The following is a 20,610-nucleotide window of genomic DNA, read 5'->3' as shown; positions in this document are numbered from 1 at the left end:
AGTTTCGAGTTTTGTCGCCGCAGGGCATGCTGGGAAATGTAGTCCATGCGTTGGTTCGGGCGATCGAATCCGAGCCCTGCCAGAAGTTCGCTGTCGCAGGGCACGATGGGAAATGCGGTCCTGGGTCTGTAAGAAGCGCGGCAAAACGCAAAGCACGCCGGGATAGGCAGAAGGGTGGTCCGCAAAGCTCCTGGTTCTTGCTGCGGCCCCCGCTTTCCTAACTGCTCCTCCGTGGAGCTACTACGGCCGTTAGAGGGCGCCCTCTTCGCAGCCCTCAGGGTCTCAAATACGGCTTTCAATCAGGCGCGGTGCTGGGCAGCCCGGGGTCCTTCTGGGAGCGAGGTGAGAGGTCGCCGTGTGGTGCGCCGGCTGCCGCTGGTTCAGGCGCTGGCGGGGACGGACGGGTCGCTGGCTGGGTCAGTCAGTCGCCGCGGGCCGGAGCTGCGGAGAGACCACCCCGCCCCTCACCATGTCCTACTGCCGGGAAGAAGGTGCGTGGTGGGAGGAGAGGAGAGGGGAGGGGGTCAGGGGCAGGTGGGCCCGGGCCGCGGGCTAGCGGAGGGGCTGGGGGCAGAGAGCACGGGAGGGGGGTGGGGGGACGCAGCGTGGGGTAGCGGCCTGCGGAGCTGCGTTCCCGCCAGCGCATGGGGACAGGCGGCGCCCTGCACAGCCGTCAAGGGCAGTGCTCCTTCGTGAGCCCTAATGAACGGGTGCAGCGCGGCGAGCCTCGGGGTTCACAAATCAGGAGCCTTTCCCCCGCCCGGGTTTGCCTTCCGGTTTTTGAGCCTTTAGGGCTTGCTCGTGTCCCATTTTCATGCTTTTTTTCCCCCCTCTCAATCATGACAGTTAGGGGCTACTTTCATAAAACATACAATTGAATCTCTTCATGCCAACAATTGCAGTGTTAAGAAATACATCAGATATCATGAGATCTGTGATAAAAAAATGAGGGTTGACAACTCACTGGCACAAGAGGTCTCTGAGGCCAAGAGTTTAGTAGGTATCAAATAAGGATTAGACACACATACAGGGCCGCCGGGAGCTGTTTTGGGCCCCGGTGAAAATTTTTTGTCCCCATTTGTACCCCCGTCAGCCCTGCACACATACTCATGGTAAAAATACCCAGTTATGTTAGACTGTAATAAATAAAACCCTTGTACTATGCAGCTCAAGCCATCTTATAGCAGGCGTCAAGTAAGAACCTACTCTCAGGGCTCATCATCAGGGTGCCTCGGGGGCTTGGGTGAATTCTGAAGCATGCCACCATTCTGCCTTCAGCACTTTCGGATTCACATCCCTCTAGTGCAGCATTGCCACACTGTGTAGATAAGACTTAATTGTCCTAGTTACCTTTTACCTCCCTGTGAAGGGCTGGTGCTGTCTGTGCTGGAGATGTAATACTGGGTTATATGACCACTCATTAAATTTAGCATGGTAATTTCTGTGTCTTGTAGCCAGATTGCACCGTGGTTGTGGTAGATCTCACTATCTGAGCTAGGTCAGTAGTCAGATGGGAGAACAAGGAAAACCCCAAAGCTGCACAGGATGGTGTGTAAGACATACTGGGAACATGCCTGTTTGGCTCCACATTGACTCGGGTATCCTAGTATGGTGCTGCTGTGTACTGTGCTGTATGAGGCATTACAGAGACCTGACCACCCATCACTAGGGTTGCCAACTTTCTAGTTGCACAAAACTGAACACCCTAGTCCTACCCCTTCCCTGAGGCCCCACTTCTGCTCAATACATTCACCTCCCTTGGTGGTTTGCTCTTCCCCCATCCTCACTCACTTTCACTGGGCTGGGGCAAGGGGTTGGGGTGCGGGGAGGGGTTAGGGTTCTAACTAGGAGTGTGAGCTCCAAGGTGAGGCCAGAAATGGGGGTTCAGGATGCGGGAGGGGGCTCTGGGCTGGGGCAGGAGTTGAGGTGGGAGGAGTAAGGGCTCCACCTGGGGGTATGGGCTCTGGGGTGGGGCTGGGGATGATGGGTTTGGGGTGCAGGAGGGGGGCTCCAAGCTGGGTGGTGGGGCTGAGGGATTCAGAGTGCAGGCAGGGGCTGCGGGTTGAGGCAGGGGGTTGGGGTATGGGAGGGGGTGGGGCTGAGGATGGGGGTTCAGGGTGTAGGAGAGAGCTCTGGGTTGGGGGGATGAGCTCTGAGGTGGGGCTGGGGATGAGGGTTTTGGGGTACAGGAGGGGGCTCGGTTGGGGGGGCTTGGGGCGCATGCTTACCTTGGGCGGCTCACAGTCAGGGGCACAGAGGGGGTTCTAAGGCAGGTTTCCTGCCTGTCCTGGCACCAAGGACCACGCTGCCCCCCAGAAGTGGCCAGCAGCGGCCAGCAGCAGATTCGGCTCCGTGTGGCTCTTGCCCGCAGGCACCCCCCCCCAGCTCCCACTGGCCAGGAACCAATCAATGGAAGTGCAGCGCTGGTGCTCGGGGTGGGGGCAGTGTGCAGAGCCCTGTGACACACACACCCCCGCCTAGGAGCCGGGCCTGCTGCTGGTCACCCAGCTCTGAAGGCAGCACAGAAGTAAGGATGGCAATATCACAACTTCCCTACAATAGCCAGATTTCACAGTCTGTGGCGTGTTTTTCATGGCCAGGAATTTGGTAGGACCCTATATATCACACCTACTGCTTCACCATTAGTCACTAGGCCAGTAATCCTGTCATGGAAGGAAAGTAGGTTGTTTTGGCATGATTTTTTCTTGAAAAATCCATGCTGCCTATTCCTTATAACCCTGTTATCCTCTAGGTGCTTACAAATTGGTTAATAATTTGTTCAAGTATTATTCATGGCGGCAAAGTTTGCTTGACAGAGTGGAGCATTTGCAGTCATGCACTGTACAGTGTTTGAAATAGCAATTGCCATGCTTCACACATTTAACTGGTATATTTCAGACACATTAGTAAACGTTTCACCAAACCATATACATCTTGGAATTTGTATGTGTCCACTGATGGCAATCACGTTACTGATAGCCAGGAAAGCCTTAATTTCTAATCCCACCCTCCCTGTTGACTCACTGTGGTAGTCAAATGGAAATGTGAGACAGAAGGGAGGCTATTGTATATCATCCTTTCTCATCCCTCCGAAATGAAGGATTGTTTCCCAATGAAGTTTCCAACACTCCTTTTGGGAGACTATTCTGCAGTCTCATAGACTTCAGTTAGAAAAATTTACTCTGAGAATCATCCTAAATTTCCCCTAAACTTTCCATTACTCTAGTTCAGTGGTCCCCAACCTTCTTTGTCTGACAGGCACCAGACAATGAACCACGGAGGACCGTAGTGGCGGACGAGTATCCGCCGACAAGCAGCAATGTCAATAGGCGTCGCCGCCGAAATGCCACCGTCAAGCGGCGGCATTTTGGCAGCGACGCCTCTGGATGACGCTGCTTGTCAGCGGCATTTCGGCAGATGCTCGTCTGCCAGCCAGTACGTGGGCGCACTTAGACACCCCAGCGGGCACCACGTTGGGGACCCCTGCTCTAGTTGTATGCCCTTGGACCATCATAGTGAGTTCTACTTTTGTAGTGTTTACACCCTTCAAATCTTATGCAGACTGTATTTTTTTATCCTTGGTAGTGTTCACAGCACTTCTTGATTTAATATCATCTGCAAATTTAATACGCTCTTTACTTATTCATTTAGATCACTAATGAACATATTGAATCCGTCCCTAATACAGACTGCCTCAATAGCCCACTAGACACTTGTCTGGAATTCAACACATGTGCCATTAATCAATACCCTTTGTTTGTGTCCCTTTAGCCAACTCTCAGTCCATTTGATGGTTTTGCTATCCAAGCCAGTTTTGAATTACTATAACTTTTCATCTTCCCTGATCTTCAGTGAAATGAGCTGTGACCTTGGGTTACAAATTAATAGCTGCCAGTTTCCTGTTTATCTAGATTGTAAACAGGATCTATATAGAACTGCACCTAAGTTTTAGTTCTTATGGTAACTCAGTTGCAAAAATAAATACATTTTGACAAGTCTCAGTCAAGACTGCCTAAAAGTGCTACCTGCCCTGTAGCAGATTACCTTACATGCATGCTAGAAAGACACTTCTCCCCTGAAGAGCAGTAATTCTTCTAGGTCACCTTGACAGTAGCTATGCCTGCCAAGATAAGACTAATCACTTTGAATGCCTCGGGGCATAAGATAAACTCCTTCCTAACCCTTGTGGTGTCTTCCTCACATCAACCCCCAGCTCCAACCGTACATCATTGTGCAACTCTACTCCAGTGATGTGCACCTTAATAAAATTTGCCTACAACTGATTAGATATATTATGGGGTTTTCTAGCTTCCTCTGTTGGAGGAGGAATATTGGACTACATGAATAAATGGTGTAATGTTGTACATAGTTTCTTAGTAATTGACTGGTCATTGTTTTTTCTATGCTAAACTTTAACTAGTGCTAGCTAGTTAACTTTTTTTAATAGTCTTTCAAAATATTATCTGGTGTTTGACATGTGGGAAAGATCAGTGGGAAGCTGGTTACTTTGCTTTTAAGTTATGTTGTATCTGCATATGTGGCGAGTGCAGAGGGAGGTTGCAGATGTTCTTAGCAAGCCAATGGTGCCTTATGGCTTTGACCTTTAAAGTTCACTTGAAATTAGCCAAACATTTTCTATTTTTAGCTGCCTTAGTATATCCTAGTAGAAATCCTGCCTATATGCATCAAGAGAATATGGTTTGGGTCCTGTCTTTACTGTCTAATAAGGCACTAAAGTCCATTGCAGAGAAACTAAATTAATTCTTTGCATCTATCTTCACGGCTCAGGATGTGGTGGAGATTCCCAAACCTGAGCCATTCGTTTTAGGTGACAAACCCGAGGAACTGTCCCTGATTGAGGTGTCATTAAAGGAGGTTTTGGAACAAATTGATAAACTGAACAGTAATAAGTCACCAAGACCACATGATATTCACCCAAGAGTTCTGAAGGAACTCAAATGTGAAATTGCAGAACTACTAACTGTGATATGTAACCTATCATTTAAATCAGCTTCTGTATCAGATGGCTGGAGGATAGCTAATGTGATGCCAATTTTTAAAAAAGGCTCCAGAGGTGATTCCGGCAATTACAGGCCAATAAACCTAACTTCAGTACCAGTAAAATTGGCTGAAACTATAGTAAAGAACAGAATTATCAGACACATAGATGAACACAATTTGTTGGGGGAAGCATCAACATGGTTTTTGTAAAGGGAAATCATTCCTCACCAATCTGCTAGAATTCTTGAGGGGGTCAACAAGTATGTGGAAAAGGGTGATCCATTGGATATAGTGTACTTAGATTTTCAGCAGCAAAGAGTCTTGTGGCACCTTATAGACTAACAGACGTATTGGATCATGAGCTTTTGTAGGTGAATACATCCGACGAAGTGTTAGTCTATAAGGTGCCACAGGACTCTTTGCTGCTTTTACAGTTCCAGACTAACACGGCTACCCCTCTGATACTTAGATTTTCAGAAAGCTTTTGACAAGGTTCCTCACCAAAGGCTCTTAAGCAAAGTAAGCTGCCATGGGATAAGAGGGAAGGTCCTCTCATGGATCAGTAACTGGTTAAAAGATAGGAAACAAAGGGTAAGAATAAATGGTCAGTTTTCAGAATGGACAGAGGTAAATAGTGGTGTCCCCGAGGGGTCTATACTGGGACCAGTACTGTTCAACATATAAATGATCTGGAAAAGGGTGTACACAGTGAGGTGGCAAAATTTGCTGATGATACAAAACTTCTCAAGGTAGTTAAGTCCCAGGCAGACTGTGAAGAGTTGCAAAGGGATCTCACAAAACTCGATGACTGGGCAACAAAATGGCAGATGAAATTCAGTGTTAAAAAATGAAAAGTAATGCACCTTGGAAAACATAATCCCAACTACATATATAAAATGATGAGGTCTAAATTAGCTAAGAAAGAAAGAGATCTTGGAGTCATTGTGAATAATTCTCTGAAAACATTCACTCAATGTGCAGCAGCAGTCAAAAAAGCTGACAATGTTGGGAATCATTAGGAAAAGGATAGATAACAGGACAGAAAATATCATGTTGCCTCTATATATGGTATGCCCACATCTTGAATACTGCATGCAGATGTGGTCACCCCATCTCAGAAACGGTACCAGAAAGGGAAACAAAAATGATTAGGGGTATGGAACAGCTTCCATGTGAAGAGAGAGTAATAAGACTGGGACTCTTTAGCTTAGAAAAGAGACGATTAAAGGGGGATATGATAGAGGTCTGTAAAATCATGACTGGTAGGAAGAAAGTAAATAAGGAAGTGCTGTTTGCTCTTCCTCATAACACAAGAACTACGGGTCACCAAATAAAATTAATAGGCAGCAGGTTTAAAACAAACAAAAGAAAGTGTTTCTTCAGATAATGCACACTCAACCCGTGGAACTCTTTGCCAGAGGATGTTGTGAAGGCCAAGACTATAACAGGGTTAAAAAAGAACTAGATAAGTTCGTGGAGGATAGGTCCATCAATGGCTACTAGCCAGGATGGGCAGGAATGGCGTCCCTAGCTTCTGCTTGCCAGAAGCTGGGGAATGAGTGACAGGGGATGGATCACTTGATGATTATCTGTTCTGTTCATTCCCTCTGAAGCCCCTGGCATTGGCCACTGTCAGAAGACAGGATACTGGGCTAGATGGACTATTGGTCTGACCCAGAATGGCCATTGTTATGTTCTTTTATTACTTTAATTCTGAAAGGTTTTTTAGCATAAAGGGTCCCTGTTTTTTTTATTGTGGTTCCTAGGTGTCGCTGAAATACAAATAATAGTGGGTCCCAGAGTAATTTCTAACCCCAATTCCATGAATCCTAGCAGTTGACTCAGAATCTCTGATAGATGGATACCTATGGTAGCCATGAATCCCTTCAATGAGGACCCCTCTACATCTCCCCTGGCATCAAGTTCTATTGCCTAACTGTTCTTAAAAAAATGTGAATATTTTTCCTAAATTACCCTGCTGTATCTTAAGCTCATTATGTCTTGCTCTGTCCTTGTTGATTAATTAGGATAATTGATCCCTGTCCTCTTCATACCATCTTTTATGTATTTGTAGACAGTTATCCTGTCTTGCCTCAGTCATCTTTTTTCTAGACTGAACATAGCCTGATTCTCTTAACCTCTCCTTTTAGGTCTTATTTTCCAAAACCTTTTTGTCATTTTTAGCGGCTCTCCTCTGAACACTCTCCAATTTGTATTTTTTAAAATGTGATGCCCAGAACCAAACACTGCTCCAATTGAAGCCTAACCAGGGCCAAATAGATCAGACTCATTAGCTCTTAAAATGAATGCATCTGTTTATATGCAGAACAGTTCAAAAGCTTGTACTATGCAGCGGCTTTGTAAATGGCTTGTTTTGTCTCAGCTTAATCCTTTTTCTGAACTCTTGCTTTTTGTCTTTCCTTAGGAAAAGACAGAATTATATTCGTGACCAAAGAGGACCATGAGACGCCAAGCAGTGCAGAACTGGTAGCAGATGACCCCAATGACCCTTATGAAGACCAAGGTCAGTAACATTTGGTAAGAGGATGGTAAGACATATATGTAACAATCTAATCTATTTGTGTGGCTCCCATTCAAATTAATGGAGTAGGTCCTCAGAGAATCTCTAAAAGCTAGGTCGGTCTTTTTCCTAAGGCAGTACCATTAAGCTTGCTCTTAATTTTACTTCAACTTCCTTTTTATTTTTAAACTGAGACATAATCCTTGTCTGTAGGTGTGACATTCCCCTTTGGTGTTATCTGGACCATTGATTTGCTAGGTCACTCCAATCCTTGACTCCGGGAGCCAACCTTACCCTGCTCTGCTGTGAGAACCTCCACTCCTGGGCTGTTCACACACAGCGGCTAGCATATAAGCTGCTCCTTGGATTGTGCAACCAAATGACACTAGCCAATATCTCTGGCCCCAGACACAACCCTAGGAACCTCTGTCTTGCAATGTCCAGTTATGCCTGCTGGATGCTGCAAGCTTATATGAGTTCGTCAGCTTAACAAAGCAACTGATATGCACCAGGCTTGTTATCCCATGGGGAGTCTCTGACATGCTCCAAACCAAACATACTGCTTCAGGAATAAACAAATTTATTAACTACAAAGATAGATTTTAAGTGATAGGTAAAAAGTCAGAGTGGTTACCAAAATAAAATAAAACATAAGCACGCAGTCTAACCTCTCAACCCGATTAGACTAGGCAACATCTAGATTAAGCAGTTTTTCTCACCGCACTGGATACTGCAGTCCTTAATATACAGGTTTGTTCCTTAAACCTGGGCCAATATCCTCTGTTGGAGTCTTGTCGTCTTCTCAGTGTCTTAGTTGCTTGCAGCGAAGGTGGGGGCAGGAGAAGGGCCCAGTATGTGTCCACTCTGTCTGTTTTATACCCTCAGTCCATGTGCTTACCTGGACTTGTGCTCCCTATGTCTGGGAGGCATTGCTGAGTCTCTCCAAGCAAGGTTGAGCAATTCCCCTGGTGTGGCCTCATGCAGGTGAGTCATTGCATTGTAGTTCCCTTGCTGGACAATGGCTGTTGATGGGGTGTTGGTTACTTTCCTTGCTGTTGCCTCTGGGGAGCTGATACCTGGCTGATTCCTCAACTTACAGCATATTTTAGTGACTGCCATACAACACAATTCTCATAACTTCATATGCATTAATGATACACATATATGGATAGAGAAATGACTTTCAGCAGATCATAACCTTTCCCCTGATACCTTACAAGGCATGCTTTATATGCAAGATCACGATTATATGAAAATGAGGAATAGGGGGTTACAGTATACTCCCCCAAGGTATAGAATGTCACAGTATGACCATAGTTTATTTGCCATTTTGGCAAACAATCAACAAACTTTCTGTAATTCCACAATTTAATTCTTTCTTAGAAACCAGACACAGACCTGTTCAAAACATGATTAACTAAGAGGAGGAGTTAACACAGTTTAATTCTATACAGTAGCTTAGTGTTTCTCTAACTTCTTTATTCTGCATGTTTTCTAATGGTCCCACCTTCAGCCTCAGCTACTTCAGTCCCTCTCCAGTCCTTCAAAATATTTAATTCTGCAGTCTATCACACATGCAGTTTGTTGCAGTAGTAGTCTGAGATTTTTCAGAAATCCCTTAGTGTGAAAGTGAATTACACCTATGACCTTGTCATGTTCTGTACCCAGTAACCCATTTCAACAAGTCTAAAACTATTTTCCTCCTCCTGTCACATAATGACTACTCTAAAGGGATCCAATTGTCACTAATGCCTTAAGAGGCAAGTAACTTAACATTTGCAGTTTGGAACTGAAGTTTGCCAAAATATCATGCAAGATAAACCAGTACTGATGCTAAACAGTTCACATCTGCAAGTGAACAAATTTAAGAACTCTCTGCTTTTACTATGTCTATTTATTATCTTTTTGTGAAACAGAATAACAGGGAATTAAGCGTTGTAAAATTGTGGTTTCCTTGGGCAAGTAATCTTTTTTTTTCCTTAAAATCGGTGAGTAAAATATCTTAGTTTATAGTCATGGTAAAACCTGAGTGGATAGATTTTGACCCAGGCTAATAAATGTCCATGAAAATTTAAGACTGGATTTGGGATTTATTGGATTGTTTCCATTTAGTTCCTCATATTTCAAACAGTTGCCTTTTGTGCCTGGTGAACATAAAAGCAATCTCATTTTTAGAGGTGCTGAGATTCACAGCTCCTGTTGAAATAAATTGGAACTTTGGACACTCAAGGAATTCTGAAAACTGCTCGCTTTTATTTGGGTGCATAAATTCAGGTATTGCGGTTTTAAATTTGGCAGTAGTGTCTACTTCAGTTTGCATGAATTGAGGTATACTAAGTCTCAAGTCTTGTTGCCTCCAACTTTGACTGAAGTTGAGCTAAGTTGTTTCTTTTCCCAGTTGAAAATCTGTTAAACATACAATAGTTAGCAGAAACTCTGCCCCAGCGTTGTAATCTCTAGGGGGCAGTATTCGCGCATCATTTAGCACCCAGAAAAGGATATTGGTGATGCTATGTTAACAGACAGACAGTACACAGTCTAATTTGAACCATCTTGTCCTGTATAATTAATTTTTTTTTTGTACATAGATTTGTGCTAAAATGAGCATTCCTCACCTACCTGCACAGATTCTGAACCTGTTTACATCAGTATTCAGAGTGAACAGTTGTATCTGACCACATCCTCACCTTGGATCCTTTGACCTTTGTAATGATCTAAATGAAAATTGGGACAAGGGATTAGAGAAATCTTTCATGACTTTAGATGCTACATGTATGTCAGGTGAACAGATTTCTTTCAGGTAGAACAGTAACTTATCAGACTCCTTCCCATAATATGCTTGATTCAAAGTCAAAAATGTCTCTTGAAGCTTAGGACAGCATGGTGAGAGATGCTCTGTACCCTACTCTCTTGGCTATCAGTCAGTTCAGCCACTCAGAAGGCTGCTAGAATCTAGGAAGTGAAGAGCAATGCCTCAGAATATCGCAATAGGGATGTGATAGCATATGTATGTTAGAAGAATATTTAACCCTGATGTGTGCAGTTGTTTAACCGAAGACATTATTAGTATTAGCCCAATATCTGGGAATTTAAAACAGTGTTATGTTTAGGGGTAGGCTGAGAGAACAGCCCATGTGGAACTTCTTGTGAAAGCTAGTAATAAAAGATGATTAAACATAACTTCACAGTAACAAATAAGTAGAAACAGACATTCTTACACAGTACTTGATGATATACCTCAGATATGGTGCTCAACATAAATTTAATTGGCTTTCTCAATATATGGGACTGGCAGGCTTGGTGTGATTGAGATGAAAAGAAGTAGCTGGTTTCCCCCCTTAAACTTTCCAGTGTGTGTGTCTTATTTCAGAAAGATGTGTAGAAGCTAAAGTTTAGTGTCTGTCAGGAGTTCCTTTACCCCTCGTGTTTTCAGGCAAGATGTGTTATTGGCTAAGAGCCAATGCTCAAACAGCAGATTTGTTTTCACCAATCTGCACAATAAGATTTGTCAGCATCTCCACTTTGAAATCAGTGCATCAGATTCTAAAGATTTCAGGTAGAATCTGGTACTGGCCATGAAATCCAAACTGTATTTGCACCTGTTTTCTTCTCAATTTATGTCTGTATATACAACTTCCTGACTATAGAGTGGAGAATAGAGCCCACAATATCTACAAATAATCAGTTCTGTAGTACAGTTGACCCTTCTATTAAAAGCATTTTCTGAGAGAAGTTTATCTGATCAGCCAGTTATTGTACTCTGTGGAAAAAACAATGAAGAAACATATTTAAATGCTGTCTCAAACATTTTAGAAAATGCCATTTTCTCTTATAGTGTTAATAGCCTGTGATGGGTGATCTTTTTCATTGGTCAATATGGTGGTGGTAAGATCCCAACTCCCTTCTGCCTGCCCTGTCTCTCTTCTGCAAAACTAGACTGCCGAAAATAAAGATCCCACCACAACCTCACATCTGGAGAACATAAGCCCTAGGAGATGTTATAATACATTTTAACAGTTCATAGAATGAAAAAATGACCTTACGTGGTATGCAACTGAACAAAAAAGACTGCTGCTTATATTGGCAAATTCTAACATTCATGCAGTCTTGGGTTATAGGAAGTTGCTTCAAGTTTTAGAATATCTCCCATTATCATTGTAAAGACCGTGTTGGAATTTTTTAAGTGTCACTTCTGTTCTGAACTGGAAGTCATGTCTTCAACAACGAGGGCTTCTCTAGTAATGGAGTGTGTGAATGTAAACTTAACTCATTGGAACTGAGCCACAACAGTTCATGATATTTTGAGTTATATTAATAATTATGGTCAAGCAAGCCAATCAGGTCTGCGGTATTGTCAGTGCCATATCAAAAGAGGGAAGAAAAGGATCTCTTGGCATTGGTGTGACGCAGATGCAAGTGATTCGAACAAGAACTCTGTGCATAGTTCTTCTCTTGGGACCTGTAAGGACAAGTTACTTTGTTATTCTTTCATGGCAGTGGTTGCATAAATGAAGTTAGTATATCATAGAATCTAGTTCCTTTCCCAGTTGGACAGTCTGGGCAGAATTCAAAGGTGGCCAAGGCAACTCATCTGGAAGGGCTAGTGAAATGCCTTGTTTATGTTGGATGTGGAAGGGCTTTGGTGGGAGGGAGATATGTATCCTCTCACAAAGCAGTAATTCCAGCACTTAAGACCACCAGATAGCTGTACTCTGGATTTATATTCCCAGTTTGGCCTGTCCAGGCCTACTATGGATGGGGGAAAGAGAGAGAAAAGGCTAGAAGCTAGTTGTGTTGGGGAAATCTTGCAATGAAAAGGACATCTTATCCCTGTCCTTTCCATTAGAAAGGTTATGATCCAACATGAAAATGGTTTTTGCATTAAATACTGTAGTATGCTTTTTTGAACATGCCGTGAGTTGCTGCCACAATTTAAGGGTTTTCTCAGAGTTTCTCACTTCAGCTCTCCAAAGCTACAACACAGCAAATCAAAAAACGATAAACAATTCACGTATCACAGATTGCAGTTGTATCTGAGGGGAGGGAAATCAATGGAGGGGAAAGACATGGGCAGAACATTTTGAAGCATTGTAGGGCAGAAGCTCTAGTTTATTGTGTGATTTTTATTTAAAAGAAAATTGGAAAAGTCTTTAGCCGTTCATAAAGTCACATGCAGGTTTTTTTAATTTAGCTTATACTTTGAACAGGAGATCTGATTTCCAGTGTTCAACTTCTGTGGCATAATTCACAGTAATGGCCCTTTTGATCTTTTTTTACTGTACTATACACAGAATAATCACATTTAAGGAGGAATGTGCTTATTATATAAATGCCTTAATCTGCACTGAGTCCTAATATAATGTAAACCTTTAAATTTATGTAGAATGTGATCATTATTTTGCAGCCCTCCTGACACTTGGTATTACACTACAAAGCATAATTGTTGTTGTAGCTCTAGTTGTTAAATTCCTCTTTTACAGCAAAGATTATCTTTATTAAGTTTTTGATTAATAGATTGCATAGGAAAATCCTAATTATCGTGTTGTTTCTCTTCGGTAAGATCATAGAATATCGGTGTTGGAAGGGACCTCAGGAGGTCATCTAGTCCAACCCCCTGCTCAAAGCAGGACCAATCCCCAACTAAATCATCCCAGCCAGGGCTTTGTCAAGCCTGACCTTAAAAACCTCTAAGGAAGGAGATTCCACCACCTCCCTATGTCTGGAGCCCACTTTCTAAGCCAGAAGTATTAAAAGTACAATGGGCAAAGCTACAGATGATTCCCAGCTAAGTGGTATGGCAAACTGAGATAGATTTAAATTACAGCTTTTAGAACATAAAAGTTGTACCTAAAGGTACATTGTGACTCTCGTTATAACATCCTCTCTTTGCAGGTATGGGCTGGGAAAATTGCCTAAGAATCTCTTCATCTGCTTTTGAATTACAGAATGATGAAAAAATATTTTCCCCAATTTAAGACTTTGCTTTTTGCTTCCACGGTGCAAACAGATGAACATCACAGGTGTTGAATTTTTCAGGGTAACTGAGGACCTGTTCCTATTACTTGCTATATATATATATATAATTTAAAATTAAGAAACCTCTTATGATTGTTTTTAAATATTTTGTGCCTGTCAGGTGACCTTTGTGAATGTTACAGCACTATTAGCATAACTAATATTTTAAGTAGAAGGCATTAATCACAAAAGATTCTCAATAAATAGATTTCAGTGTAAAAGCAGGTTCTCTGTTGAAATCATTGTCTAGTGGCAGGAGTGGTTCCCAAAACTGCTAGTGAAGGCACAGGCCCTTCCCTGAAACTTCCCATTATACAACAAACGAGGATCATAAACAGAACCCCAAAAAAAGTCGGTGGACGAAAAGGATACTACAAGATCACATAGGGTACATGTCTTGACAGTTCCATTAACTTTAGTGCTTTTGTGGGTTTTTTAAACTTTTCATAGGTGAGACAGTAGAAGTGAGTTTTGAGGATAAATTTAAATGAGGGGGATAACTTGACTTCCTCTTTGCACTGCAAGAGAGAATTGTGTGGCTTTCCAGTCTTGCTAAAGGAACTAACAGAGCTTGTAAGCTCCTAGTCTTCAGTAACTTAATTTTTGATGGGCCTACAAGTTCCTCAAGGCTAATTGTTTTGGGGTTTTCCTGAGGTTTTTTGAATGGGGAGCATGTCTGAAGAGGATTGAGAAACTAAAATGTTAATATTATGAATTTAAAATGTTCAAAAGTAAGGAAATTAAAACAAAGGTTCTCTTAAGAATGCTAATTCAACATCATTGCACCTCTTGCAATTTATACTCCTGTGTTTTAAATATGTACAAAACATAAATGTTAAGTGTCCTTATCAAATATACAGGATGTGCCAAACTAATATTCACTTCTTGCATTCTGGGTATTTTAAATTTGTCGATTCCAATGTCAGAAGGGACCATTGTGATCATACAGGCTCACCTCTGTATAACACAGGCCATAGAACTTCCTCAATATAATTCCTAGAGTATATCTTTTAGAAAAACATCTAATATTAATTTTAAAATTGCCAATGATGGAGAATCAACCATGACCCTTGGTAAATTGTTCCAAGGTTAATTATACTCACTGTTAAAAATGTATGCCTTATTTCCAGTCTGAGTTTTTGTCTAGCTTCAACTTCTGGCCATTGGATCATGGTATATGTTTGCAAGATTGAAGTACCCATTATCAAATATTTGTTCCCCACGTAGTAGTTATAAGCTATAATCAGGTCACTCCATGACCGTCTCTATGTTAAGTTAAATAAATTGAGTTCCTTTAGTCTGTCACTATAAGGTGTGTTTTCTAATTCTTTAATTATTCTCATGGCTCTTCTCTGAACCCTCTCGAATTTATCAACACCCTTTTTGAACTATGGACACCAAAACTGAACACAGTATTCTAGCAGAGGTCACACCAGTGCCAAATACAGAGGTAAAATAATCCTCTTCTGCTCAAAATTCCGCCGTTTATTCATCCAAGAATCGCATTAGCCCTCTTGGCCATAGGATCGCATTGGAAGCGCAGGTGCAGTGACTCTATCACAACCCCCAAATCTTTTTCAGAGTCACTGTTTCCCAGGATAGAGTGCCCCATCGTGTAAGTGTGGCCTACATTCTTTGTTCCTAGATATATACTTAGCTGTATTAAGATGCATATTGTTTGCTTGCGTCCAGATTACCAAGTGATCCCATTCGCTCTGTATCAGTGACCTGTCCTCTTCAGCATGTACCATTCCCCTGATTATTGTGTCATCTGCAAAGTCTGTCAGTGGTGATTTTATGATTTCTTCCAGGTCACTGATAAAAATGTTCAATAGCCAACAACTAATTGTTGTGGGACCGCACTAGAAACACATCTGCTGGATAATGATTCCCAGTTTGCAGTTCGAGACCTGTCAGTTAGCCAGTTTTTAATCCATTTAATGGGTGCCAGGTTCATTTTATATCAGTCACATTTCTTAATCAAAATGTCATGCAGTACCAAGTCAAGTGCCTTAAAAAGCGAACAGAATGTTGGGAATCATTAGGAAAGGGGTAGATAATAAGACAGAAAATATCATATTGCCTCTATATAAATCCACGGTATGCCCATATCTTGAATACTGCGTGCAGATGTGGTTTCCCCATCTCAAAAAAGATATACTGGAATTGGGAAAGGTTCAGAAAAGAGCAACAAAAATGATTGGGGGTATAGAATGGCTGTTGTATGAGGAGACATTAATAAGACTGTGACTTTTCATCTTGGAAAAGAGACGACTAAGGGGGGATATGATAGAGATCTATAAAATCATGACTGGTGTGGAGAAAGTACTTAAGTGTTAGTTACTCCTTCTCATAACACAAGAACTAGGGGCCACCAAATGAAATTTATAGGCAGCAGGTTTAAAACAAACAAAAGGAAGTATTTTTTCACACAATGCTCAGTCAAACTGTGGAACTCCAGAGGATGTTGTGAAGGTCGAGACTATAACAGGGTTAAAAAAAGAACTAGATAAATTCATGGAGGATAGATCCATCAATGGCTATTAGCCATGATGGGCAGGGATGGTGTCCCTAGCCTCTGTTTGCCAGAAAGCTGGAAATGGGCGACGGGATGGATCACTTGATAATTACCTGTTCTGTTCATTCCCTCTGGGGCGCCTGGCATTGGCCACTGTCGGAAGACAGTCTACTGGGCTAGATGGACCTTTGGTCTGACCCCATATGGCTGTTCTTATAACACCATTGGCTGATTTAAAAAAGTTAATGCCCAGCAGAATGCCACTTAAAAGCATTAATAAAGGAAAGACTTTAGGGATGCAGTAGATAATAGATATATAAGCTCACAGGGATAGCTCAGTGGTTTGAGCATTGGCCTGCTAAACCCAGGTTGTGAGTTCAATCCTTGAGGGGGCCATTTGGGGATTGGTTCTGCTTTGAGCAGGGGGTTGGACTAGATGATCTCTTAAGATCCCTTCCAACCCTAGTAATCTATGTATCTACATTACAAGCCAATTACAACAAAAGTCAATATTCCAAGAATTAATCTGTACCGTTAAAGGGAGTCCTAATGCAGATCTCTGATACAACCTAATTATAGGCACTTAAGTAGGTTAGAGAGGACAAAACAAGTATTGCCATAAGTGCAGACATTTTTATTTGTGGCTGTGATATTATCAATTTCCGTTAGCTAAGAGGGTTTAGGTTGGATGAGCTCTGCAACTAATTGCCAGCCTAAGCCCTGGATCTATTATGATGCAAACTGAGTGGTTTTCGAGTGAGCCTCAACTAGTACTTAACAGTAGGTCTGGATTAGAGGATCAATGTCCTGCAGACTACCTCCAGAAGAAAAAGTGCAACTTTCTATTAGTTCAGAGATTAAAAAAAAAAAAAAAGCCAATCCTGCCCACTTGCTTCATGTAAAAGAATGTCCTAGGTGACCCTAGAGATGTCTTCCAGATCTAATTGGGTAGAATTCTAGCTGATATACTATATCACTTTTAGTGTAGGGAGACTCTTCTGTGCCTCTGGTCCACTGGGAACAAAACTCTTACTCTCATTCAGCTTTCTTTTAAAACATGGTTTCTGTGTAGTTGGTATTAGAAGTTTGTGTCTTCTTAATGGTGAAATTAGTGGAGTTATACCTATTTTTCTATTTCTACAATATCCCAGGAGTCTGTGCCAAAGATTCATGTGTGGAAAGTCATAATTTACAGTTGAACTTTGTCTCACCATGCAGTCTTGAGTTTTAAAACTAATTTCTGTTTCAGATTGAAGATTATATGACAAGGAATTTTATTACTGCAATGCCCTGATCAGGCTAATTTCAGAAAACTTTCTATGTTCTTAAAGTATTTGAGACACAACCAGTCATTTTAATAGCTGATATCCGTAATGTCCCTCAGTGACTTCAAATTCTAGTTTGGTCTATTTACAAAGCAAAACCATATTTATTTTACACTGCAAGATCAACCTACGTTCCTTCTGCTTTATATCATCCCTAGCAATAGAGTCTGCAACAGGCTATCCACTTTTTTTATGACCTCCTGCTTGCTTCTCCCCTCCTCCCCAGCTTGGATCTCAGCCATGGTTTGCCAAAGATGATAGACTGTACTAGCTACATCTTATCCATGAAAGAGGTTTTGTCCAGCAGGATAAGTGACAATTCTGTGAGCGTATCCAAAAGACCTATGCATGACAATGTCCCAGTCTTTGGGTAGTAAATAGCACTTCCAACACAGAAATGGTACGAAGGGGGCTGTGCAGTTTACTACTCGGCTTAGTGTAAAGCAGATAGTCAGAATTCACTGCCTTCTGGGGTGCTGAACCAAACCCACTTTGCTTCAGTTGTAAATGCTGTTTTCTTCTGACCTGATCTGGTTGAATGGAAGTGAACTCCAGAGACTCACAAGACTCTTGGGCAAAAAATAGTAAACGTTTTAAGTGTGTATACTACAATGAGTACTTAGCTATTGTTTTTCCTACTTTGTTCATTTTTGTTTTTAAAAATAAAACATGAATTGTGGTCCCCAAGCCCTTGGGGTAGCATAACTAGTAGGCCCAGTGCAGATAGAATCTTCAGAGATTTTAGATGTTAAAGGCCACTGCTCTACCAGATTTCAAGCCCCTGCTACAAACATGGGGTCACTAGAGTTTTCAAAGAAAAAGTCACCTACATTTTTTAACATGGGCAAAACATCTTTTCCTAGCCTTGTTCTCAGCAATGGCTGAAGCTTTATGGCTTAAATTTTCAAAAAATAAATCCGACTGAGGCAGACACTCATCAAGGAAAATTTCAGTCCAAACAGTTAAAGTTTGGCAACATAATAAGCGACTGAAAACAGGGTCTTATAGTGGTAAGTATCAGGCAACCTTAAGTTATCTTCTTGGGGATGAAGGCTAGTAGCACAACCTATAATAACATCATCAATTCACTTTATTTTTTTACAAGCTTACATTTCTTGATGTTGTTAAGCTGTTTAACTTCTTGCCTTCACGGTTTCTGTTTTCATTCCTAGAATAGATCCAGATATTTTTTCCTGTGATGTTGTCATTGTGTCCTCTTTTCCATCTGTACATTGTCTTCTTTGTTTCCTTCCCTATGATTTCTTTATTTTCCCAAAGACTGAACGGGGCCATGAACTAACCTCTCCTCTTTCCCTTTCTCAGCAGTGAGTCATACAAGTCAGAGTTGAGGCACATTGGCTAGGCAATAAAGGGTGGCTTGCACTGCCACTGTTGAATCTGTACTGGTTTTGTGCATGTACTAAAGAACCTCAGACTTCAGTGCTGTCACCCAGTACATTTCATAGAACAAAATTCACCTAAAAACCAAGACGACAACCTATAGGATACCTAATTTTTATTCTGTCTTTGTCTTTTTGTTCAGGATTGATATTGCCTAATGGAGATATCAATTGGAATTGCCCGTGCCTTGGTGGAATGGCTAGTGGTCCCTGTGGGGAGCAATTCAAATCGGCCTTTTCCTGTTTCCACTACAGCACAGAAGAAATAAAAGGATCGGACTGTGTGGACCAGTTCCGTGCCATGCAGGAGTGCATGCAGAAGTATCCAGACCTTTACCCTCAAGAAGATGATGAAGAGAGAGAAAATCAGAGCAAAGATTTGGATACTACTCCTGCAGAGGCTGCGGTAGCCAAAGAGGAGAAGGGATCTAGCTAATGAAGATGCATGGAGGCTCTTGTCTCCACTCCTAAAAATCAGAGACATGGATGTTTTGAAAAGTCTGTCTTTTGAGTCTTCAAGAAGTGTTTCACCTTTAATGTTCTATACACTGTATTGTATGAAATAACTTATTACAGGAGCAGAGACCTCAGCCCTGTGCAGAAAGAGCAAGTATATATGTAGGTACTGTGTAAACTGTTAGTGGGTACAGCCACTGCTTTAACAAAAATTTTCTCCAGTTCTCAGTTTGTAGATTGGGTTGAATAATGTCTTTAAAAGTATAAAACATACTTTTTTCAACCAAAAAGTTCCATTAGCCAGCGTGTCCGGTCTATATCCATTTCAGTTCATTCTGATCAGTAGTTGTTCCTTTTCAATGTGTTCTGTGCTGTTGATAGGAAAAGCATTTTGTGGAATTTCTTCAAGCTTCTCTGCTAGAGAATAGCCTTTAAAGTTGGAAAGGAGCTAAGCTTAGAAGTTGCAAACTCCATAATTTCAAATGGCACTAAAAGGTATTGGCTGCATATACTACTGATTCCAGGTAAAGATTTCCAGAAAACTAAAGTTAAAATGTGTGGCTTTTTTAATTTTGTGAATTGAATATGGCTCTTGCCTTTTGAAAATGGTGTGTGTTGAGCAGTTTTATCAAAAACTATCAAGTGAATGGGAAGAATGCTGATCACTGTGTTCCTTTGTTCTGAAAGCCCTGCTTTTGGGGTCCCTCTGTTAGTACCTATTCCTTCTGTATAGACAAGTTCTTACAATATACCATTGACAATAAAATTGAAATGTTACCCGGAGTAACACCCTCAGAGCAGATACTGTGACTTGAGCACATATTAAAAAAGTAAAATCTTTTTACCTTGCTTAGAAGCCTGTCTTGTTTCTTTCTTTTTTTGTTTGTTTGTTTTAATTAGTAGCGCTTGGATTGAAAGTAAAGCATGACATTCTCTTATATTGTAAAGAGATTTTGAACTCATCTGAAATTCCTCTTAGATTAAAGTAGCAGACTTTTGTATTTACCAGCTGTATGGCTTATTCCTTGAGAAGCATGAGCAATGAAAGCACCTCCTCAGGCTGGAGTGGGATGGGTACAGGACACATCTCAGAAGTCCATAGTGGCTATGAGGCAACAAGGACCTCTTGCCATAATCCATGAATCATGTGAAGTTAAGTATATGTAAAATGAAAGAAATGATCTGCTTTACACTTGTATATAGACAGTCTAATATAAAAATTACATTGGATTACAACTTGCAGGTCAAAGGGATAATACATATACCACCCTCTCCACTAGCAAAAAGATGGCCATGATAGTCAGTGTGATACTGAAGCCTTGGGTAAGATCCCTTTCATAATATGCAAGTACCATCTGTAACTTGCCTTCACAC

General features: G+C 41.6%; 1 protein-coding gene across 1 annotated transcript; it reads left to right on the top strand.

Annotated features, from left to right (window-relative positions):
• The first annotated feature begins 98 nt into the window (after positions 1-98).
• Positions 99-20,092, top strand: CHCHD4 (coiled-coil-helix-coiled-coil-helix domain containing 4). Its single transcript, XM_039546338.1, has 3 exons — positions 99-491; positions 7,427-7,525; positions 18,924-20,092. Exons 1-3 carry the CDS (start codon positions 470-472, stop codon positions 19,214-19,216), a joined length of 414 nt encoding a protein of 137 aa, XP_039402272.1. The 5' UTR covers positions 99-469; the 3' UTR covers positions 19,217-20,092.
• Positions 20,093-20,610: the final 518 nt, after the last annotated feature.

Source organism: Mauremys reevesii, linkage group 7 (assembly GCF_016161935.1).
Source record: "Mauremys reevesii isolate NIE-2019 linkage group 7, ASM1616193v1, whole genome shotgun sequence".
NCBI classification, from domain to species: Eukaryota; Metazoa; Chordata; order Testudines; family Geoemydidae; genus Mauremys; species Mauremys reevesii.
The sequence above is the reverse complement of the archived record's forward strand: the minus strand, read 5'-3'. Positions and strand labels throughout refer to the sequence as shown.